A 25,123-nucleotide genomic window follows, 5' to 3' on the forward strand; every position below is an offset into this window, starting at 1 on the left:
GCCCCGGGACGGATCATGCCAACGCCGACGGCCTGTCCCGGTTCTTCCGCTTCGGCGAGGAGAACCCCCCAGTGGATGGGTAGTTCTCCACGCCTTTCAGCTGGGGGGGACGCGTGTGAGACCGGCCTCACGGCGTGGCCCTCTCCATCATCCCGCCAACCTGCAACCACCCTCAAGACCCGACATCCCCGACTCCGGCCGCCCCAGCCACCCCGATCCACGGGCCGGCCAGAGACCTGACAGACTCAACACCCTACCACGCATGCCCAATCGAGGGAGCGGGAACCCTCGAGCCAGACCCAGAGGCGCCAGCCCAGTCACACCTCGGGTCGCCTTCCCCGGGAGGACTCAATCGGCCACCAGGCCCCTGGGGAGCAGGCGCCTCCCCTACCGAGCGTCTGGGGTCCCTCCCAGACCCACCTGAAAAGACCAAGAAGTGAGCGGCAGGAAATCCCACCGAACCCCCTCCGTCATCCCAGTCCCCCCCTCTGCGAGCACTCCGGACTTCAAAGAACCAGCGGAGTATAACAAGGGGTGCCGGAGGAACAAGGACAGAGAAGACCTGGAACCATCTGAGCCTGCTGACGCTGTCGCGGCTCCTGAACGCTGAAGTCACCTGGGCCTGCTGAGTGACTCGCGGCCTCTTGCTATTGAACCATCTGAGCCCTGCGGACGAGGTCGCGGCTCCCGAACACTGAACCACCTAGGCCTGCTGAGCGACTCGCGGCCCCCAGCATTGAACCATCTAGGCCTGCTGAGCGACTCGCGGCCCCCAGCATTGAACCATCTGAGCCTGCTGACGGAATCGCGGCTCCTGAACTCCAAACACCTGTGCCTGCTGAGAGACTCGCGGCGCTCCCCTTGAGGACGACTCGATAAGAGATCGCCCAGAGACACGACACCCTCCAGCTCGAGGATTGTGAGCTTCCGCAGGGTATTTCGCAGAGACACTATCTTGAAAGACTGTCCCGCTACCCCCATTCCCCACGACTGAATTGTGGTACGTTGTGCCACTGCTGTACTATTTGCCTTTTGGGTCATAAAGATCCCTGAAATCATCGATAAAAGAACTTATCGTCCTACAAAGAATACGTGTGGTGTCCCTCTGTTCACAGTGCAGCTCAGGGTGTGCGCGCCTGGTTCGGCTTACTTGGGAGAGGTGGGTCAAAGGGGTGGGCAAGACGTGTTCGAACCCCCTTCCGGCGAACGCCTTTCCAACAGGCCATATGGCAAGGTCTCTAACCGGTGTCAGGTCCTACTAGCTGCGCCTCCCCTACAGGTGTGCGCATGCGCAGCCGGGCCCGGTAATTACCCGGTCCACGCCGTGAACTTCATTTACCCACTAAAGGAGGGCCCTTACTCTGCGCCATCCGGTGACGTCATGAGTATGCGCGCGCGGGGTGGCTACCAGCCTAAGGAAAGCGTGACTCCCCAACCCGCGCCCCTTTGAAGCACCAGTTACCTTGCCCCTGAAGTTCTAGGAGGGGCCAATGGCCCCTGCCCCTGGGCGGGCACCTCCGTAGGAAGATGCCCGCCCCCACAGACCTTCAAATAGTTGCTCACCGGTCATGACCTTACCGCATGCCCCATACCTAATAAATACGACGACCTATGGGAGAAAATTCTAAAGGACAACTACACTGACTAAAATCACACATCATGTATAACACCATAAAGCTACAAGGGAAAGAAAGGCCTAAACACGACTGCACCAGTTACACATAATACAGTATCATTCACTACCTTGGAGAAAAAGGCCTACAAGAGAGCATAAACAAGAACATAACCTCACGATACAATATTGATCACTACAATGGGAGAAAAAGTCCTAAAAGAAAACCTCATCAGAAACTAACATTTCAGAACAGTTTACCGCGCCAAATGCACGCTAGACGGACTATTAACGCATCAACCGCGTACTCCAGGGATGGTGGGTGGGGAAAATTAAAGCCCCGAACGCCGGGGCACGTCCGATATGGGGGAGCGTCCAGGCAACAAGGGGGTCACCTGGGCGCTCCCCGCCTCTTTATCCCCCCAGTGGCCCGCCCCCCCTCCCCTCCGACCCGGATGTCGATTAACGACATCCGGGTCACGGTGGCAGCCAATCGGTGGCAGGGCGCGCCCCAGTGGACACGCCCCACCACCGAGAGATCCGGAAGGACGGGGGAGGTCGCCGCACCGCCATGCAGGCGGGGGGGGGCCAAGAGCCCCCCCCTTTTCATTCGGCGCCTTTCGAGCACAATTTTTCTACAGTACATTACTAGCAAGCAGTAAGACATGAGACGCCAGTCACTAGCAGCTTGGAGACAGTGCCATGCCATACTTCGGACAACTCTTGCTCCGTCATTTAGCCTTAGTAAACAGTGTTGGACCACATTGCTTGTGTTTTTAACTTGCTTTGGCAGCGCCTGTCTGTGTATTCTGCATCAAGCCGCTGACTGAGCTGCACCACTCCACCATCTTAAGGGCAGAAGGAGTCTCACATGCCGAGTGAGTATTCATTCCTGAGTGGCCTCTTAAATAATATATAAGGTGATCCCCACCTCTAGCTGCTGTGTCTGAGTGTGCCCAAGGAATTAGTGCATCCTGTTGTGAGAAGCACTTTTTCTGCTCGTGTTCCAATGATTAATGTTTGTAAAACAGCCTCTGTTCATGCACTAATGATTAATGTCTCATGCAAAGGAAATCGCAATCTTACAATTTTAGTTTTCATTCATGCTTGAAAGCAAAGAAGCAAATTTTTCAAAGAATGAGTCAGTTCTTGTGTTGTGAGACAGATGTGTGTTTTTTGTACCTCAGTTTGCAAGGTCAGAAGCTTTGGGTAGTGAGGGTTGTGGTGAACCTTGCTTGGGTGAGAGGAAGTGGCTGTTTCCCAATGCACAGAGAGGCCCCAGTGGTTTACCTTTGTTCTGTTTGGAGCTGTCGGGTTTGGCTGCCCGAGCTGCAGTGTGATTTGAGCCCTGATACTCCTTGTATGTGCAGTCAGTCACACATGCCGAGTATGCGTGGACATGTGAGCAGCCCCTTTAAAGGAGCCCGTGTAATAAGCTGGTGCGTGCCGATACTGTATATACAATTCTTCGTTCAGGCATACCACTGTCCGAGCCCAGGATCAGGAGTATATCAGGGTAAAAAAATCGGTATGTTTTATGGCTACTTCATGGCAAAATGAATTCTATTTCCCCTACATCGATAGATTACCCTGCCGACGTCTGAGAAGAGAAGTTTTAAGGTTGAGAATTGGTTTCAATCCCTGCTACTCCAACAATGGAGTAAACAAAGCAATGATCGATAGCAATGGGAAATGTAACTGTTTTCTGGGGACAACGTGTGATATCATACACATTTTATTGGATTGCCAAATGGTTTTAGATATGCGGAAAGAGATTTTACGCCCAGTTTTCAAAAAGTATAGCATAAAAACCGGGCACAAGGAGCGAACTTTTAGTAGAAATGAGGGATTTGGATATAGCTTGCGCTCTGGGGAGGTTTATTCAAAAAGTAAAAGAATCTTCAAATGTGACTAGCTATTTAAAGTTTGCAGGATATGTGTAGGATATATGATTAAAAAAGGATTAATGCTCTTACATTGGAATTGTATGATGATGCAATTATAGTTTGGGGCCTAGGGAAGAGTATTCATCAAGCCAAAGAAATCTGAAATGGGTCCAATAATGAATTCTTGCCTTAACTTATGATACCTGTTAGGATATGTTTTATGGTTTGAAGTCAAGAAGGAACAATTTTAAACTTGAATTTTAGGATGTTGTTTTATTGTATGAATTGCAATTTTTAGGCATTGTATTTTATGGTGATTTTTATATGTTTAAGGACTGTATAGTCCAAAAATACTTTGTTTTGAACTGAACTGAACTGAACATACTGTCCTGACCTTTTGTATGGGTGCTTTCTCTGTGCATGTCCTGGTGACTTATGTTTTAGATTTTATAAGGAGCTATATCTAAGCATGTATTAGTGTACAAAAGGGAATATTCATGGGGCTGTCTTTCAGCATGTACTCATTCGTGTTTCATTACTATTTCATGTTCTATGAGCGATCTGCACTTTTTTTGTCTGAACATGTGGTAGCAATTGCTGTTTTATGATTTAGGATGGGGCTGTCATGGTTTTGACTTTTGAAGGAGTGACTTATTTTTTTATTTAAACCCTGTGCCTGAACATGCCCTATTAAATAGACCCATGTTTTGTGAGGGATTGTCTCTAAGCATGTTCTAGAACTGAGTGCCCTATGATTTTCAAGGTTGTCAATGGATGTGTGTGGGGGGCACACATGCTGAGTTTTATAAAACATTTTATTCGTCCAAAAATATTGGACCCCATCACAGCTATGTTCTCTAAATTGTCTTATGTGCTCCCAAATGTTGGCATGTGTGACATGGTGCTATCTGATATGTTCTGCATGGTGCTTTCATTGATCCTCACTTGATTGGTAGCTCATGTTGTAAGAGCTGCTCTGTGTTGTGCTGTCTACCCGGTTACAATAAATTCACATTCCAGATCAAGAAGCATTGACTACAGACTTGCATGATTAGTTTTCTTGTCCCTTTGGTAAACCATCACCTTGATGCTGGTCAGTAACTCCTTTGGGATGAATGAAAAATCTTGTCACTTGGGATCTGGTCCTTTGTGCTTATGCATCAGCAGGTCCCTAAAAAAGGGCCTTGGCATCTCCTTTCCAGTCTGAGGGTGTAGGGCTATTGGTAGTGTATGACGGATACATTTTCTATCTGAGAATACCCAAAAGTAAGCTGCCTCTGCAGGGTCCGTATCTCATCACAAATCTAAATTCTTCTCCCCTTTTGGAGACCCAATACAGTAACTTGCATGATAAGTCACCAAAATCATATCTCTTCCTAGCCACCTCAGTGGTAGCTGGCATTAGCAACAATTTGCACTCCTTCATCTTTGTCCGTACTTAATGTAACTGGTGCTTATGTAAAGAGCTTCAATAACTTCAGATCAAGTCTGCATGCTCTGAAACTCTCTTCGGGGTACTTCACTTTACACATTTGTTGCTTTCTTTTATTAGTTTTTCTTTTTGTTTGTTTTTTTACACATGTTGCCCAGCAATTTGCCTTGCTACACCATGTGTCAAAAAAAATGACAAAACCTATACATCTTTCTTAGGAAAAACCTATTCGCTTTGCCAATGTTTGTCATGATTTAGTGTTAATCCGTTAAATCGTTTTTGAGAAATGAAGGTTAAAAAATATTTGAATCTCTGGTTGGTTGGGTTCGAGGGACTATCGCGGCCAGGCCCGGCAGCAGTCCCCCTCCGCATACTGCTGAAGGCTGTGTTTGGGTGGGGGTGGGTGCTTTACGCATGGTAATAAAATATCAGTTTAAGTTAAAAAAATAACTAGAAATTCCAGGAAAAAATAAAGGCTAAAGTACTGTTATAGTTAGGTAAAAAGTTAGTTAGCAATGTAATGTATTAAACTATAAAAACCTCATAAATTCACCAGTTAACCAGTTACACTTATCTCAAGTAACTGGAATTCCTGCCCTAAGGTAATAATAATTTACGCCCTCGCCATGCACTGCTTCTTACTCCACCTATTACATCATTCATGACATTTCCTATAACATCATTGATAATATCACTGCAACATTTGTAATGAAATTATTGATGAGAAAACTGTGCATGTCAGGGGCGCAGGTTATAGTTACCTTAGGGCATGAATTTTATTTACATGAGATAACTATATCCTGTGCAGTGCATTATGTTAATCCTAACCAGTATTTCTAGAGTTGGCGAACACTAAAGAATTTGGTATTTTCCAACCATAACCATCAGGTGTCATAATATCTGCTGCAAATATTGTATTTACTTTGCATTTTGCATTTATAATGGAATACTCATTTACTCATAGGAGGGCCCTGGATCACCATGGAAGGTATGAGTTTGGAAGAAGTGCAAGTAGTGTTATTTGGGTCTCAGCCCGCTTTGGTAGATTTCAAAATGAACAACACAACGAAAATTGTGTGCAGACTACCACCTAAGGTAAGTTGTTACAACTCATATACCCCATTTCAGCCTCCCTTATTTGAGACATATTTCTTTAGATGTTGACTATCTGATGTCTGCCTTATTTATGGTTCTATATTGAGTCACTATGGAATTGTCAATGAGGTTGTTTTAAATACATTGAAAAAGGTGACCAATTAAACTACTCATTTTCCCACCCCATACAAGCTTTCTTCATGTAATCACAAGTTTTTTTGTACAGTCCCAAATTCCGTTTTGAATTAATATTTTTTTCAAAGAATAAAAGTTTATAAATTCTTTTATTCACACCAGTGCTATATTCTAAATGCTATCTTCTTGGTGAGGAAATTTTCTAGGTGGTTAAGGTAGCAGCACTTTTTGGATGTATACACAATCATAGTTTACCCAAATAAAAATGAGTTATGTTAAATATATAATTTAGAAAATATATTCATCATAATCTATTACATGGTCAAGTCAAAAGTGCCCTAATAAAATGTCGCTGTACGAAATTCATGTAATTTGCCTTCAGGTAATTATGCAAAATTGCGTGAAATTACATGAAATGAGAACCTGTCATGCTATGTCTTAGCGTGAATTTTGTCCTTGCATTAGTTTTTGAAAGAAGAATGCATTATGCGCAAAATAATAGTGCAAAAACAAAAGCAATGCAAAGAGCCACTTGTTGTTCATGTGTATTCCTTCAAAATTTTGAACATGCATGGCACGTAATTCTTAATTTCAGGAATTTTGCATAACAAGCAGTTCACCCGGGCCTAGTATTTATCGGTTTATTTGTTGCTCCAAATCAATAATTGTTTTTAGAAAAGTATACTCTGCAACTCTAAAGCACTAAAATTGTAAGAAAAAGTATTCATAAAAGAATCTTGCCATCAAAATTATACCTCGTCAAACACTGACAGCATGGGACCCTATATCAATCGAGGTCACTACAGACCCACAGACCCCTGCCCCCACCATATCTACAACCTAGGAAGAGCCGTGATCAGTGCTGCACTCACTTCCATTATCAACACCTCCCTTAAGACAGACACCTTTCCACATAGCTGGAAACATGCTGAAGTCACTGCCATCCTCAAAAAACCTCAGCTGACCGCAAAGTACTCAGCAAATACCGACCCAACTCACTGCTCCACTTCCCTGCCAAAGTCAATGGATGACCATCAACAGACATCTCTCAGACCACTTAGAACATCACAAACTCCTGGACGACTCGCAATCATGATTCTGAAACAACCACAGTCCCGAAAGAGCCCTCTTTGCTGCCACAGATGACAAAAGCACCACCCTCAACCCTGGACAGATTATTGCCCACATCCTCCTTCACATCTCCATCACTTTGGACAACATCTCCCACCACAAACTCACAACCAGACTTCACACAGCAGGAATACAAAGACCAGCACTCAAATGAATAGCTTCCTTCCTCTCCGAAAAAAAAAAACCCAGTCAGACTCTTTCCATTCACATCAGAAACCAAAGACCTCATCTGTGGAGCTCTACTGGGATCATCCCTCAGTCCCACACTTTTCAACATATACATGACTCCTCTGGCAAACATCATTACATACCATGGAACCAACATCATCTCCTACATCGACGACACTCAGCTCATTATTTGCCTCTCAGATTAAACCATCACCACCAAGCCAAACTTAACACAATGCATGACCAGCGTGGCTAATTGGATGAAAGAAAAATGCCCCAGGCACAACACCGACAAAACTGAGGTGCTGTTTCTGAAATTAGAGCTCACTTTTGGACTCCACCTGGTGGTCTGCCAATTGTAAGCACATACCCACCCCAACTGACCATGCTAGGAACCTAGGCCTCGTCCTGGACACAAACCTCACCGTCAAGTGTCTGGCCCAAGCCTTCACCCCCTCATGCTTCCATAGCTTCTACATTTTACATAAAATCTTCAAGTGGATTGAACTGGACACCTACCATCACGCAGGCCCTAATCACAATCAGATTGGGCTATGGCAATGCACTTTACACTGGCATCCCAAACCATCTACTTCACAGACTTCAAATCATCCAAAAGGCCACTGCCAAACTCGTCCTCGAACTCTGGCACCTAACCTTCACCACACCAATCCTCAGAGAGCTCCACTGGCCCTCCCATCCAGAAGCGCTGACTGTTTTAACTTCTCAGGTTGAGAGCAAAGGTTCTCCCTATATAAATTTAGGCCCCAGAGGAGGGAGAGGACAAAAAAAAAAAAAAAAAAGGAAATGACTAACCTCTGAACCGGCCTATATACTTAAATGATTGATCTTTTTAGATTCCACATAACCGAGACAACATGCCAAATGTCACTTCAAATTTTATCACTGTCTTTGTAAAAACATAATTAGTCCTTTGTAGTTTTTAAATCAAAAGAATTTTTTTATTTTTAATTAGAAACAAACGAAGAATATTTTTTTCTTTCCTTTTTTACACTTACACTTTTAGTGCAGACATGTCACATAGTTGAAATAGTAACAATTAGTCATAACATCCTAGACATCAAAAGACAAAAAAATATACTATGACATCCTAAACAGCAAAGTAGACAATTACTAGTCATTCATACTAACATTCATTCAAGAGAAGGAATTTTTAAATACTAAAGAAAGAACAAGGGGAGAGGGAAAACACCGGACCCTTGGATTGGTCAAATTGGATCGGATTGACAAGATGTCTAGGATGTTATGACTAATTTTTACTATTTCAACTATGTGACATGTCTGCACTAAAAGTGTAAGTGTAAAAAAGGAAAGAAAAAAATATTATTCGTTTGTTTCTAATAAAAAATAAAAAATTTCTTTTGATTTAAAAACTACAAAGGACTTATTATGTTTTTACAAAGACAGTGATAAAATTTGAAGTGACATTTGGCATGTTGTCTCGGTAATGTGGAATCTAAAAAGATCAACCACTTAAGTATATAGGCCGGTTCAGAGGTTAGTCATTTCCTTTTGTTTTAACTTCTCACGCATGCTTTCAAGTCACAAGTCACTACAAAACACGGGACCCACATAGCTCAACCGACCAGACAACTTAACTTAGCATTGTTCCCACACACACCCGACACATCCACAGAAGTAGAATGGGAGGTTGATCATTCTCCTGCCAGGCCGCCAAGTCCTGGAATGACTTCCTCCAAAATATCACAGCCTCCTCCTTACTTCTTGAATTCTACAAGAAGCTTTAGATCCGGCTCTTTTTGCAGGGTCATCGAGACTACCTGTATTCAGCCCACGCCTAAACTTACCTACTCAGCGCCTGGATACCCTCACGGGTGACAAGCAGGCTCTATATATCCACCTTACTTACATTACTCACATATATACATACTTACATGTATTCCACACAAATTCACAAGTGCTGGGGTAACCAGGTCTGTTCCGGTGGGTCCCACACATTCAAGACCCAGCACTGACAAGCAGCAAAGGTATTTTTTTACAAATCAACTGAAAAACGTCTTGTACCAACAAACGACAAGCCCCTGACTAGAGGGCATCACAAACCGAAAATACTGTATGTGATGCACCTCAATTTCTTTTTCCTCCTCAAGCACACATTAATTAATTCTACCAGCCTTCCTTCCACATGGCTCAGACCTACAGATTACTATAAGGACTAGCTTCACCCACAGGTCATCAAAGTTCCAAATACAGTCACTGGAGAAGGGAGGGACTAGCAGAACTGATTTATTATGGCAATGCTCTCAGAGATAAATCATTTTCAGAAAATATTTTTTTGTATTGTATTTTAAAACAAAATTATATCAATAATTGAATCATGTTTTTGATAATTAATCAAAAGGTGCACAGGTAAATACTGTAGTATGTTGCTAGCCTAAGCTGTGAAAAATATATTATATTCACATGTAGACTTTCACCATTGTAACTGCTACTGTAGTCTAGTCAGTGTAAGAAACATCTGTACTCTGTCATTGTAAGGACAGAACAGACTAATTATTAGGTTAACTGAGTTCTATATCTAATTAAAATTAAAGTTTTTTTTTGCAAAATTCTAAATAAAAGATACAGGTTCAATGCCATAAAGGCTCTAAATGAGAAAATAGCAAAGACAAATGGAAAATCAGAAATTATCCTGAGTCTCATGTGGGCAGCAAACTCGGGAGAGTAGCGGACAGCACTCCTAGAAGAACAGCACCGCCTTCTGGCTCTCCCCCCAAAATTGAGAGATTATAATTTTGGCTTTGAAATTACAGAAATTGCTGAATTACTGCTCTAATTTATCGATGAAATAGATGAATGTGTCAGTATATCAGAGTGCATGACAAATAAACATAATATTGCCTCAACACCTAAGCACTCTCTCTCTCTAGATAAATAATTGTTCATCACCCTCTATGCTAATGTCATCCAGAGCTGATAATACAAGCAAGATAAATTAGACAATAGTGTGTTCTATGAATGAACAGTGCACAGTGAATCAGCGGAAGGACTATAATACTAGGGTTTTAGGTTTTGACTGAACTGGAGAGCAAAATGAACAATGATAGTAGAAATACACAAGTACACTTCATCTCAGGTGTTAGTTGCAGAAATTATGAGGGGAGACTGCAAAGGAGGAAGACGTGAGTGACAATGGTGACTTCCATCTTGGAAACAATGGTATTTATATTAAATTAAGGCATATTATTAATGATACACAAAAATATAAAAATACAAAAATCTTCCACATTTCTGTCTCCTCATCTTTTGCTGTCAGTGGTGTGTGTGTGTGTGTGTGTGTGTGTGTGTGTGTGTGTTTGAGGGAAGCTTGCATTGGTGCTTCCTGTGATGTTTCCCAAACTGCTCATGTCGTGTGTGACCTGGCCCTGCTAAATGTATGGCTCTGCCGACAATCTACTAGAAAAAGAAATGGTTAACAATAAAGTGAAAACAACAAGGCCATGACATTTTGATTTCTGCCTCAGTCGAAAAGGTTGTTTGCCGGAGCCAGACACAACTGTTCACCAGTTCCTTTTCTTTCATTTGTCGAGGGTGGGGGCGGGGTTTCTCGCCCAAAGGAGAACCGTTTACAAAATGTTGACACCTTTAGTTCCACTACCCCAATTTTCTGAATTCTAAATCAAGTAAACATTTTGAGATTTTAGTGTGCAAAATCCGTGTGATCAATTTTCCTACTGCATTAAAAAAATACATCTTGGAAGTTCACTTTAAAAAGATGCCACACGTTTAGCGGAATTTGCCTTTCGCAAAATTTATTGAAACGGCAAAAAAATCTCAGCGAACACGCGAAATTTCACGTGCTCGCAGAGATTTTGGGCTGATTAATGCATTACTGAATTTGAGCTTCAACTCGGGCACCTGCTTTATTTATATCTGTAAGTGCTTCCTGTTGAGGTTTAATTTTTGTGACAGGAGCATCGTGCCAGAATGAATATTGCCCTGCATATTTACCCAAGAAGATGCCACCGTTTTGTGCAATACCTCTACTCAACTGGAGTACTTGCTACTGGCTAATCAGTAAGTGCTACCTCGTTGGGTAAATGTATAGTGCTTTTCCTACACTACAGCTGCGTAAAGGGCCAGAAGAGTTGTCTACTGCGACCATGTGTGTCTGTAACATTGCCACCACGCCGACGGCCGCCGGGGTCCCTCGAGTGAGCTGTCCATCATAGTGGGGGAAACGGCAGGAAGACGTTGCACACCGCTGGTGTGTGGGCCGGGGCCAAACGGGCAGGGCTTCCATGCAGTTCACATGCCTCTTGTTAATAAAGGGCCTGAGACCGATCAGAGCAGCAGATGAGGAGACAGAACCTCCTGGTGTCAGGAACTACATGGGGATTGCGCTCGAGAACTCATGGGTGCACAGAGCTCCATCAAGGATTACAGCAAATTGTTGACGGTAGATATGGGGAGAAAGCACACCTGCCTAGCCTCAACTGTGCTTTGTGCTGATTAATGCGTCACTGAATATGAGCTTCAACTCGGGGACCTGCTTTATTTATATCTGTAAGTGCTTCCTGTTGAGGTTTAGTGACAGGAGCATTGTGCCAGAATGAATCCTGCCCTGGATCGCGGAAGTTTCGACATTTTCGCGTTCAGCCGAAATTTCGCAAGTTCCGCGAGCGGAACGGAATTTGTCGCCCACCCTTAACGTTTACCCGAGTTAATGACCCCTTTTTTTATCCGCCTAAGTGAGATAAAAGGTTGAATCGTCTTGCTATTATCTAGTTGGTTGTGCCTGAAAAGAATGCTGTAAGTGAAAATTCAGGCTTCACTTTTGCTAATGCTCTCAGATAGACACCTTCCCTCTACTGGAGCACAGGTTGGTAAATCTCTAGCCGGTTGGTCTATGTTTTGTAGTAGAGTAGACCATCAGCGAGCTCTCTGTCTGTAAGATCCTTAAAGGGGCCGTCGGTGGAGAGAAAGAGACGGTTCTGTTACCCCAGTCCTGTATCTCGAGCAATTGCCAACAATAGGCAATCTAGAATCTTGCTTTGTTTGATGATGTCAGCCTGGGTTTTGATATGTAACATGACATCATTCACTGGATGGCCCCTTTGCCTAGCCCTGCACCAAAAAAATTGATTGCCTAAGATGGTGACATTTTATCTCAAGTGTGTCATGGGACACAAGAGTGTGTAAGCATCTCCAAGGGAACTGAGAACGTGATGATGATTTAAATACATACTCAAGCACAAGAAAAGTCGAGAGTTTCTGTTCTACACTTAGGGCCTCATGTAGGTAGCCAAATAGCGGTCGGTAACGGCCGATTTTCGGTAATTATACCGTTACCGACCGGTATTTTGGCTTTTGAGATGTAGGGGGAGAATTTTTGTATTCGGAATTTACCGAATCGGTAAAATTACCGATTCGGTAAAATTACCGATTCGGTAAATTCCGAATACAGAAATGAGATGTAGGGGGACTGTGTGGTGTGTGTGGGGATTCGTTATTTACCACCAACTAATAGTTGGTGGTAAATGACGAATATGTGTGTAAATGCAATATTTTGCCCGTAGATGTGTGCAATGTGGCAGACACACATGCCCTCAGGGCATGTATGTGTGCCACATGTGCACACATGGCCGAATCAGGGGTGCAACAGGGTGTCAATCTGACACCCTGCCACCCTTGCATGTGCTCCCCCATTACCGAATCGTTATTTACCGATTCGGTAATGAGGCATACCTTCCCATCAATGGGAAGGTATGCCTCATTACCGAATCGGTAAATACCGATTCGGTAATTACCGAATTTTTCCGATTCGGTAATATTTACCGACCAATTACCTACATAGCATTTACCACTTCATAAATACCGAATCGGTATGATTCGGTATTTATGAAGTGGTAAATGCCAGCCCACCTACATAAGGCCCTTACTCTTTTAGCGAAAAACAGATTTGCTGATTTAAAGTACTCCTTAAATGGACACGTGTCTGAGAATATTCCAGTGGCGGTGAGAGAGCTGTCATCAGTTTAAAAAAAAAAACGTTATTTATCATTTTTTTATCATGTACAATAAATGGTATTGTGACAGTTGTTCCTGTTAATAGCGATAAAAACAGTTCCACGCACAAGGTGCTAATAAAACCATGGCATACAGAAATAAAGGGAGACCACCATATAAGGGTGTTTGTTCATCACAAGCTGAATGGTCCCTTCGACATGTCGACCCACAATCTGCCAACTCCCACTCTCCCATGTACATAGTGTCTCATAAATAATAGTAACCTCTGTGTAATCTATACATCCCACGCCAGTCGGGACTATGCCAGCAGGTGCTATGCTAGCAGGGGATTGGCTGGGGGGACTGGAAACCAGACTCTGCAAATATGTCTTGAGTGGGCTCCAAATATCTTTTGGATGGGACTTGGGTGGAAGTAATGTAGCATACAATTCACAATTGGTGTTGCAAAATGTGAGGCCAGCAAGCCATGCACTCTTGGTAGAAGCTAATTTGCTGCCCCATCGAAGCGCTATTTCGAGTTTAGCCAGTAGCAGTGCAAGAGCAATGAATTTCCGTGTGTTCTTGGGCATCTTGTGTACATACCCTAGGAGTGCAACTTCTGGGGAAGGGGCTATTCCAAGCTGTGTCATGTGCGATAGTGTCTTCAGGACGACCACCCAAAAATACATGATTTTGGGGCAGGTCCATGTCAAGTGGGGGAAATCAGCATAGGGGCTGTTGCACTTCCTACAACTGTGTGGTCTAAAAGGATCAATCACGTGGAGTTTATCCGAGGTCACGTATGCCCTCCATAAGTATTTAAAATTTATTAATTTATGTCTACTATTTAGGGAAATTTCCCTAGTTTGTGTACAGCAGAAGGCCCATTGGTCATCCAGTATCAGATGCCCTAATTCCGCCTCTCAGGCAGCTTGGATCTTTACGCCATGGCACAGGAGTAAAGTCAGACAGGCCTTGTACAATTTGGATATCAATGGAATCCCGTGTGGGTTAGTAATGGCGAGAGATAACGGTCCGAAGGACTGTGGCTCAAGCGGGTATTCTGACATTTTAGCACGTAGGGCCCTGCGTACCCTGGTAAAAATAAACTGCTCCATAAAGGTCGGTTTTGTCTCCCGATCTTTGCTCGCATTATCAAACACATGCCCATCCGGAAACAAATCGCCAAACTTCACCATGGAGTGGGACTTAAGTACCCGTAGAACCAAATTTTCTTCTGTGATGGGAAGCCATGGATTTTGAGCTATAGGATTGTCAGAGGAATACAAGGCGTCGTGTCCCGTGACCCGCACACATGTATGTCATGCCCAGCTCATGGTGGATACCGTCTAGAAATCCCTAGGTGATGGAGCAAGGACTCATAGAAAAGAGACTTGCTCGGAAGCAATCCACTCGTTTAACTCACTGACAAAGTTATTAATAAGTTTCGTAAAAACTAATACGCACCACATGAACACGCTGGTTAGCGAAGCTTGCTTATGTGTGTACTAAAGCAGATAACAATTCAGAAGGACTCTCCCTTGCCATCGTCCCCCGCATCCGAAAAGCAACCACCGGCGGAAGATCGTTCTCCTACCTTGCCGCCAAGACCTGGAACATCCTCCCCATTGTCCTACGGCAGACCCAGGACCTACTGACCTTCAGGAGGCTACTCAAGACCTGGCTGTTCGAGCAGTAGCAGCACCTCCTTCCCCCCAGCACCTTGAGACCCTCACGGGTGAGCAGTGCACTTTACAAATGTGCTGATTGATTGAATACCGCTTTAAATGGGGAAACTTTTATTTCGCATCTACGTAGGATGCGAAATAACGCTTGGAGGGAAATTCTGGTGCATGAGGAGAAGATACTAAAATGGAGTCTTGAAGACACACGTGCATGGCATCTGCTTATTTGAACTAAATCAAGTTGTTTTACTAATGCTAATGCGGGGAAAAGGTATTAATAAATAAACTGGGATAGAGTAGAGGTGGGTGGTATACAGTGCAAACACTATATTTTAGAAAGTAACATCTGTTTACTAACTTTTATCATTAGTGAGTATTTGGGCCTTTCTTACATAGTCGGATTGAATAGAGTTATGCGCATGCCCACTGAGTGAAGCCATGAAGGCCATGACAAAGCAGTTGAAAGAAAGCCAAAGGACAAATGCTACATCCTGGGATCAGGATGGTGAAGAGTTCAACAATGAAGAGAGACATTCATGACCGACTTAAATTGTTTTGATGTTGATACTTCTTGGACTTGGCCCTTTTTGGCAGGTTTACCCCTGAACTTTTTGCCTGAAGCTCTGACATGGTGGTAGTGGTTTTAGGCCTCTGGGCACTTTAGCACTGTGGTCCAGTGTAAAGTGTGTGCGCTCTCTGTGTACGTGTGGTGAGATGGGCCTCCGTCCCATAGGAATGCATGGGGGATAATTGTGTCCATGGTAATTCCTGGTATGAGAGGAGTGCAGGGTCGAGTTTAGTGTGTATGAACTTGTGAGGATAAATGCTGTGCAATGGTGTGCACAGATTTATGGTGACTGGGGGAGAAGTGCCACTTTTAGAAGTTGGCATTTCTGTGTGCTGTGTGTCTGCCTGCCTGATGTGAATTGCATGTCTGGCTTGTGAGTGACAGGAGCTGAGAGGTGTGGGTGGCTCCAGGAGGGGCAGGGTGGGTCAGCGCTAGGCTGAATGGAACACCTGGGCTAAGAGTAGTGGGAGGGGTAATCCCCTGACTCTGAATAGGAGGGTGTCTTTCCTAGTGAATGCTGGCTCCGCCCCCCTGTCTTGTGTCTGATGACGAGCCCCCACCTGATAAAGGGGAAGAGGAGCTTCCAAAACAAAGTGCTCCAAATCCCCCCTAAAGCAGTTGCAAATGGTTTGCCCAAGCCCTGCACTAAAGACAAATAGAAAGGGTGTATAAATATAGGGGCTGTGACCCCATGAGGTGGTTCAGCTCTGTTCCTGATCCTAACGTGCCGGGGGTTTTCTGCTGCTGGGGCCCAGTGTTCTGGCCTCCCTGGGCCCAGCTATGCCCCTTGAACCCTGATGGACCTAGTGCCCTGTGAATGCTTCATTTTGACTATGAATCCCACTTCTAGCGCCTTGGGAGCGCTTTATTTTTTACTTTTGCCCAAGCATGAGAGGAGCGTGGGATGCGCAGCGCTGTTGTGGAGCTCTCCATGATGCTGAAGATAGCGGTTGCCCACCCCGCCCAAAGGAGAACCGTTTACAAAATGTTGACACCTTTAGTTCCACTACCCCAATTTTCTGAATTCTAAATCAAGTAAACATTTTGAGATTTTAGTGTGCAGAATCTGTGTGATCAATTCTCCTACTGCATTAAAAAAATACATCTTGGAAGTTCACTTTAAACAGATGCCACACGTTTAGCGGAATTTGCCTTTCGCAAAATGTATTGAAACGGCCAAAAAATCTCAGCGAACACGCAAAATTTTGCGTGCTCGCAGAGATTTTGGGCTGATTAATGCATTACTGAATTTGAGCTTCAACTCGGGCACCTGCTTTATTTAAATCTGTAAGTGCTTCCTGTTGAAGTTTAATTTTTGTGACAGGAGCATTGTGCCAGAATGAATATTGCCCTGCATATTTACCCAAGAAGATGCCACCATTTTGTGCAATACCTCTACTCAACTGGAGTACTTGCTACTGGCTAATCAGTAAGTGCTACCTCGTTGGGTAAATGTATAGTGCTTTTCCTACACTACAGCTACGTAAAGGGCCAGAAGAGTTGTCTACTGCGACCATGTGTGTCTGTAACGTTGCCACCGCGCCGACGGCCGCCGGGGTCCCTCGAGTGAGCTGTCCATCATAGTGGGGGAAACGGCAGGAAGACGTTGCACACCGCTGGTGTGTGGGCCGGGGAACGGGCAGGGCTTCCATGCAGTTCACATGCCTCTTGTTAATAAAGGGCCTGAGACCGATCAGAGCAGCAGATGAGGAGACAGAACCTCCTGGTGTCAGGAACTACATGGGGATTGCTCTCGAGAAACTCATGGGTGCACAGAGCTCCATCAAGGATTACAGCAAATTGTTGACGGTAGATATGGGGAGAAAGCACACCTGCCTAGCCTCAACTGTGCTTTGTGCTGATTAATGCGTCACTGAATATGAGCTTCAACTTGGGCACCTGCTTTATTTATATCTGTAAGTGCTTCCTGTTGAGGTTTAGTGACAGGAGCATTGTGCCAGAATGAATCCTGCCCTGGATCGCGGAAGTTTCGACATTTTCGCGTTCAGCGCGGAACGCGAAAATGCCGAAATTTTGCAAGTTCCGCGAGCGGAACGGAATTTGTCGCCCACCCTTAACGTTTACCCGAGTTAATGACCCCTTTTTTTATCCGCCTAAGTGAGATGAAAGGTTGAATCGTCTTGCTGTTATCTAGTTGGTTGTGCCTGAAAAGAATGCTGTAAGTGAAAATGAGAGTGCTTCAGGCTTCACTTTTGCTAATGCTCTCAGATAGACACCTTCCCTCTACTGGAGCACAGGTTGGTAAATCTCTAGCCGGTTGGTCTATGTTTTGTAGTAGAGTAGACCATCAGCGAGCTCTCTGTCTGTAAGATCCTTAAAGGGGCCGTCGTTGGAGAGAAAGCGACGGTTCTGTTACCCCAATCCTGTATCTCGAGCAATTGCCAACAATAGGCAATCTAGAATCTTGCTTTGTTTGATGATGTCAGCCTGGGTTTTGATATGTAACATGACATCATTCACTGGATGGCCCCTTTGCCTAGCCCTGCACCAAAAAAATTGATTGCCTAAGATGGGGACATTTTATCTCAAGTGTGTCATGGGACACAAGAGTGTGTCAGCATCTCCAAGGCAACTGAGAACGTGATGATGATTTAAATACATACTCAAGCACAAGAAAAGTCGAGAGTTTCTGTTCTACACTTACTCTTTTAGCGAAAAACAGATTTGCAGATTTAAAGTACTCCTTAAATGGACACTTGTCTGAGAATATTCCAGTGGCGGTGAGAGAGCTGTCATCAGTTTAAAAAAAAAAAAACTTTATTTATCATTTTTTTATCATGTACAATAAATGGTATTGTGACAGTTGTTCCTGTTAATAGCGATAAAAACAGTTCCACGCACAAGGTGCTAATAAAACCATGGCATACAGAAATAAAGGAAGACCACCATATAACGGTGTTTGTTCATCACAAGCTGAATGGTCCCTTCGACACGTCGACCCACAACCTGCCAACTCCCACTCTCCCATGTACATAGTGTCTCGTAAATAATAGTAACCTCTGTGTAATCTATACATCCCACGCCAGTCGGAACTATGCCAGCAGGTGCTATGCCAGCAGGGGATTGGCGGGGGGGACTGGAAACCAGACTCTGCAAATATGTCTTGAGCGGGCTCCAAATATCTTTTGGACGGGACTTGGGTGGAAGTAATGTAGCATACAATTCACAATTGGTGTTGCAAAATGTGAGGCCAGCAAGCCATGCACTCTTGGTAGAAGCTAATTTGCTGCCCCATCGAAGCGCTATTTCGAGTTTAGCCAGTAGCAGTGCAAGAGCAATTAATTTCCGTGTGTTCTTGGGCATCTTGTGTACATACCCTAGGAGTGCAACTTCTGGGGAAGGGGCTATTCCAAGCTGTGTCATGTGCGATAGTGTCTTCAAGACGACCACCCAAAAATACATGATTTTGGGGCAGATCCATGTCAAGTGGGGGAAATCAGCATAGGGGCTGTTGCACTTCCTACAACTGTCTGGTCTAGAAGGATCAATCGCGTGGAGTTTATCCGAGGTCATGTATGCCCTCCATAAGTATTTAAAATGTATTAATTTATGTCTACTATTTAGGGAAATTTCCCTAGTTTGTGCACAGCAGAAGGCCCATTGGTCATCCAGTATCAGATGCCCTAATTCCGCCTCCCAGGCAGCTTGGATCTTTACGTCATGGCACAGGAGTAAAGTCAGACAGGCCTTGTACAATTTGGATATCAATGGAATCCCATGTGGGTTAGTAATGGCGAGAGATAACGGTCCGAAGGACTGTGGCTCAAGCGGGTATTCTGACATTTTAGCACGTAGGGCCCTGCGTACCCTGGTAAAAATAAACTGCTCCATAACGGTCGGTTTTGTCTCCCGATCTTTGCTCGCATTATCAAACACCTGCCCATCCGGAAACAAATCGCCAAACTTCACCATGGAGTGGGACTTAAGTACCCGTAGAACCAAATTTTCTTCTGTGATGGGAAGCCATGGATTTTGAGCTATAGGAATGTCAGAGGAATACAAGGCGTCGTGTCCCGTGACCCGCACAAATGTATGTCATGCCCAGCTCGTGGTGGATACCGTCTAGAAATCCCTAGGTGATGGAGCAAGGACTCATAGAATAGAGACTTGCTCGGAAGCAATCCACTCGTTTAACTCACTGACAAAGTTATTAATAAGTTTCGTGAAATCTAATACGCACCACATGAACACGCGGGATAACGAAGCTTGCTTATGTGTGTACTAAAGCAGATAACAATTCAGAAGGACTCTCCCTTGCCATCGTACCCCGCATCCGAAAAGCAACCACCGGCGGAAGATCGTTCTCCTACCTTGCCGCCAAGACCTGAAACACCCTCCCCATCCTCCTACGGCAGACCCAGGAACTACTGACCTTCAGGAGGCTACTCAAGACCTGGCTGTTCGAGCAGTAGCAGCACCTCCTCCCCCCCAGCACCTTGAGACCCTCACGGGTGAGCAGTGCACTTTACAAATGTGCTGATTGATTGAATACCGCTTTAAATGGGGAAACTTTTATTTCGCATCTACGTAGGATGCGAAATAACGCTTGAAGGGAAATTCTGGTGCATGAGGAGAAGATACTAAAATGGAGTCTTGAAGACACACGTGCATGGCATCTGCTTATTTGAACTAAATCAAGTTGTTTTACTAATGCTAATGTGGGGAAAAGGTATTAATAAATAAACTGGGATAGAGTAGAGGTGGGTGGTATACAGTGCAAACACTATATTTTAGAAAGTAACATCTGTTTACTAACTTTTATCATTAGTGAGTATTTGGGCCTTTCTTACATAGTCGAATTGAATAGAGTTATGCACATGCCCACTGAGTGAAGCCATGAAGGCCATGACAAAGCAGTTGAAAGAGAGCCAAAGGACAAATGCTACATCCTGGGATCAGGATGGTGAAGAGTTCAACAATGAAGAGAGACATTCATGACCGACTTAAATTGTTTTGATGTTGATACTTCTTGGACTTGGCCCTTTTTGGCAGGTTTACCCCTGAACTTTTTGCCTGAAGCTCTGACATGGTGGTAGTGGTTTTAGGCCTCTGGGCACTTTAGCACTGTGGTCCAGTGTAAAGTGTGTGCGCTCTCTGTGTACGTGTGGTGAGATGGGCCTCCGTCCCATAGGAATGCATGGGGGATAATTGTGTCCATGGTAATTCCTGGTATGAGAGGAGTGCAGGGTCGAGTTTAGTGTGTATGAACTTGTGAGGATAAATGCTGTGCAATGGTGTGCGCAGATTTATGGTGACTGGGGGAGAAGTGCCACTTTTAGAACTTGGCATTTCTGTGTGCTGTGTGTCTGCCTGCCTGATGTGAATTGCATGTCTGGCTTGTGAGTGACAGGAGCTGAGAGGTGTGGGTGGCTCCAGGAGGGGCAGGGTGAGTCAGCGCTAGGCTGAATGGAACACCTGGGCTAAGAGTAGTGGGAGGAGTAATCCCCTGACTCTGAATAGGAGGGTGTCTTTCCTAGTGAATGCTGACTCCGCCCCCCTGTCGTGTGTCTGATGACGAGCCCCCACCTGACAAAGGGGAAGAGGAGCTTCCAAAACAAAGTGCTCCAAATCCCCCCTAAAGCAGTTGCAAATGGTTTGCCCAAGCCCTGCACTAAAGACAAATAGAAAGGGTGTATAAATATAGGGGCTGTGACCCCATGAGGTGGTTCAGCTCTGTTCCTGATCCTAACGTGCCAGGGGCTTGCTGCTGCTGGGGCCCAGGAGGAACCACCATGGGGGTTTGCCTCCCTTCTGGAGGGCCCTGTGTGCTGGCCTCCCTGGGCCCAGCTATCCCCCTTGAACCCTGATGGAGCTAATGCCCTGTGAATGCTTTATTTTGACTATGAATCCCACTTCTAGCGCCTTGGGAGCGCTTTATTTTTACTTTTGCCCAAGCATGAGAGGAGCATGGGATGCGCAGCGCTGTTGTGGAGCTCTCCATGATGCTGAAGATAGCGGTTGCCCACCCCGCATTGGGAGCTGTCGAGCGGGTGCCCACCCCGCTTTGCGCTTTTTAATTCACAGCGGGAGTCCACCCGCTTTATGTTGTTAAGGATAGCGGGTGCCCACCCCGCTTCCGTGATGCGTCCTTGAGCGAGAGCCCACGCTGCGTTCTGCTTTGGGAAATCACCGCCGCAGCCCGAGCCGCAAACAGACACAGGCGTGTCCTCCTGGCTGTGGGCGGGGCCTCACGGACAGAAGGACAAGGACGTCTGGTGCCCCGCAGACCCACGTGAAAGGAAAGGGGACCGGGTGAAGTGAGGAGAGTGCGGCAGGTCAACAGGGCTCCCATGAGCTTGAGGAAGCCCCCTGTGTAGCAACATCGTGGTTGGAATCCAGGCGGGGCTCTTATGAGCAGAGAGGGCCCCGCGTGTGGCTGCCATGGATAAAGGTAGACCCGAGCTCCATTCCTACCGGAGGACCTGCGCTGGAGAAGGAGAGCGGCAGGTCCCAGGAGACTGGAGCGGGCAGAGGACAGTCCGGTGAGTGGGGCCTATCGTGAAGCAGCATGTTGTTGGGGGCTCCAGGGGCACATCGTGAGTGAAACTTCGTCCATTTTCAACTTATCAGACAAAATTCTGACAGAGGACGAGTCCAGTGTATTAGAAAAGGGCTTGTCCTTCGTTCCATCCAAAGCAACCAACTTTGTTCAACTCAAGACGGAATTCATTGAATTCTGCCGTAAGATACGCCGAATAACTTTCTTTCTGGATAATCCATTGCAAGATAATATAGAAACAACAGGGCTGAGAAAAAAATCTACGTTGCCCACCATCAGCAAAAACTCCTAAAGAAGTGATTATGTTTGAGAAAGTAGTCTTATCAGCTATCGCTGAAGTTGAAAAACAAAAGAAAAGATTCGTCAAATATAATATTACTAAAGTCCAAAAAGAGGCGCTGATTGATCTAAAAAATGATCCATCTATAGTAATCAAACAAGCCGACAAAGGCGGATCTATTGTCATCTGGGCTATTGAACGCTATACAGCAGAAGTGATGAGACAACTGTCGAATGAACATTGCTATAGGAAGTTAATCAAAGACCCAACGGTCGAACTACAAGGCAAATTATTCAATATTCTTCAAAACGGATTCGACCTAGGGTTTCTGGGCAAAAAAGAATATGAATTTTTAAAAAATAAAAATCCTCGTACACCTATTTTTTATGTACTCCCCAAAGTGCATAAAGATCAGAATTGCCCCCCGGGACGACCGATAGTCTCGGGCTGTGAGTCACTTACTGAACCAATTTTCTAAAACCCTTCATGCAAGAGGTTAAATCGTACCTTCAAGACACCACAGATTTTTTGACCAAACTGAGCACAATGGAATTTGAAGAAAACAATCATTTCCTTGTCACGCTAGACGTGACTTCACTGTACACTGAGATACCACAAGATGAAGGGCTGGCTGTCTTGGAGACATTTCTCAACAGTAGACCTAAACCCGAGAAGGTTCCCACACAATTCCTTATGGAATTAGCTACCTTTGCTCTCAAAAATAACTATTTTTGTTTCAAAGATGAATTTTTCCTTCAAGTTAAAGGCGTCGCAATGGGGTGTCCTTTCGCCCCAGAGTTGGCAGTCCTTTATATGTCCAAATACGAGGATCGCTTCGTATATAACAACAATCCCTTTTCAATTTACATCGGAAATTGGTTCAGGTACATCGACGATGTTTTCTTAACCTGGACTGGAGAAGAAGACCAACTACAAGGCTTTGTAGATTGGCTAAATAATAGAACACCAGACATAAAATTCAGCCTGAACTATTCCAAACTTAGAATGCCATTTCTGGACGTTGAGATCTACCCTAGTGAGGGCCGTCTTGTCACCACACTTTTCAAGAAAAAAACGGATAGAAATAAAGCATTGCATTACTCAAGCAACCATCCGCGCAGCCCTATGGCCAATTTTTGCGAATCCGCCGGAATTGTTCATTCAAGGATGAATATTTCCATCATGCTGAAAACTTAAAGACCAACATCCTATCCAGAGGTTATCCTAAAAAAATACTGAAGAAAGCAATTAAACAAGCTTGGTGGACCCCGCGAGAGGTACTTTTGGAAAGGAGGGACAAATGCAAAATGGACAGGATCGTTTGCGTGTCTACCTTCAGCCCCACATCCAACTGGTTCAAAAAGATCATTTCCCAAAATTGGCATTTGGTCAGGAATCTTGACACCTCACTGACAGAACCCCCACTATTTGCTTTTAGAAAAGATAAAAGCATTGCTAACCAGATAGTGCGAGCAGCTATTCCGAAAACGAAAAGTCTCAATATGAGAAGTTTTCTAAGCCTTCCTCCAATTCAAGGCCACCATAAGTGTGGCACATGTATATGTTGTGAGTCAACCATAGAAGGCATTCATTTCACCCACAGGGAAACTCATTGGAAGCATGACACTTTTTCAAATTGTAAAAAAAAATATGTGGTGAATGGAATTCTATGCCCATGTAACAAATTGTACATCGGGAAAACAAATCAAGAGACGAGGCTCCGAATTCAACAACACAAATCAAGAATACGCAAGAATGTGCAAAATGCCCCGCTGGTCAATCATTGGCATCTTAACAATCACACGGAAAATGATGTTAAATGGACCGTGATCTCCAAAGTCTCACAAGATAGCCGAGGTGGTGACCTTGATGCCAAATTATTAAAAAGGGAAGCCATGCTCATTATCAAATTCAATACGTCAGTAGACGGTTTGAATGAAATCTCTGAAATCTACAATTTGTGAAGTGTCTTCAGTCTCGTCTGGGCTATTGTACACTCAGTCCGGTACTTTTCAAACATGCAAACATGTTTTATGCTAGCATATTATTGATGTGTTTTTATGGTTCATAACATTTACTCACAATCACCTCCGAGTCTGTTCACGCACTGTGCTGGATTCGTTCTTTTTTCATTTGATAACGTTTCATCTTTCGCAAAAAACATCATGTTCAAACTACATTTCCCATGAACCCCGATTAACTCTGACACGATTTTTTCGGGCACCCAGAAATGCTTAGAGCCGCCTTCTATCACGACTTTGGAACTTCTGCAGCCGAAACTAATTCACCACCATTCACTCAGAATAGGCTTGAATCATTTTTGTGATGCTAGCTACACACGCATAAGACGGACGAGCCAATCATCCTTCGCAAACTACAAATCCCAGGCACCCATTATGGCGGAAACATGGGCTGTAAAAGAGATGCCATTTCCCTTTGGACTTTAACCTTATTGGCGTCACACGCACGGAGAGAGGATTGTTTCAACTTCTTGCAACGATTGTTCTGAGGTAAGCGTTATCGCATCCCGGAGCTCCGTGTTAACAGACAGTGAACAATATTCTTCTAGAGGCGAAACTAATAATGGGCTTCTTCTCTTATCTTTCTTGTCTGTTAGAAC

The 25,123-nt window shown here is 44.6% G+C and overlaps 1 protein-coding gene across 1 annotated transcript in view; it reads left to right on the forward strand.

Moving 5' to 3' along the window:
• PKHD1 (PKHD1 ciliary IPT domain containing fibrocystin/polyductin) overlaps positions 1–25,123 on the forward strand; it is a 1,788,124-nt gene that overhangs the window by 637,604 nt on the left and 1,125,397 nt on the right. The window contains exon 27 of the mRNA XM_085609531.1: positions 5,895–6,025. Coding sequence (XP_085465657.1) covers positions 5,895–6,025 — 131 coding nt within the window. The remainder of the gene's footprint in view (positions 1–5,894; positions 6,026–25,123) is intronic.

The sequence above is a fragment of the Triturus cristatus genome, chromosome 6 (assembly GCF_964204655.1).
Source record: "Triturus cristatus chromosome 6, aTriCri1.1, whole genome shotgun sequence".
Lineage (NCBI taxonomy): Eukaryota > Metazoa > Chordata > Amphibia > Caudata > Salamandridae > Triturus > Triturus cristatus.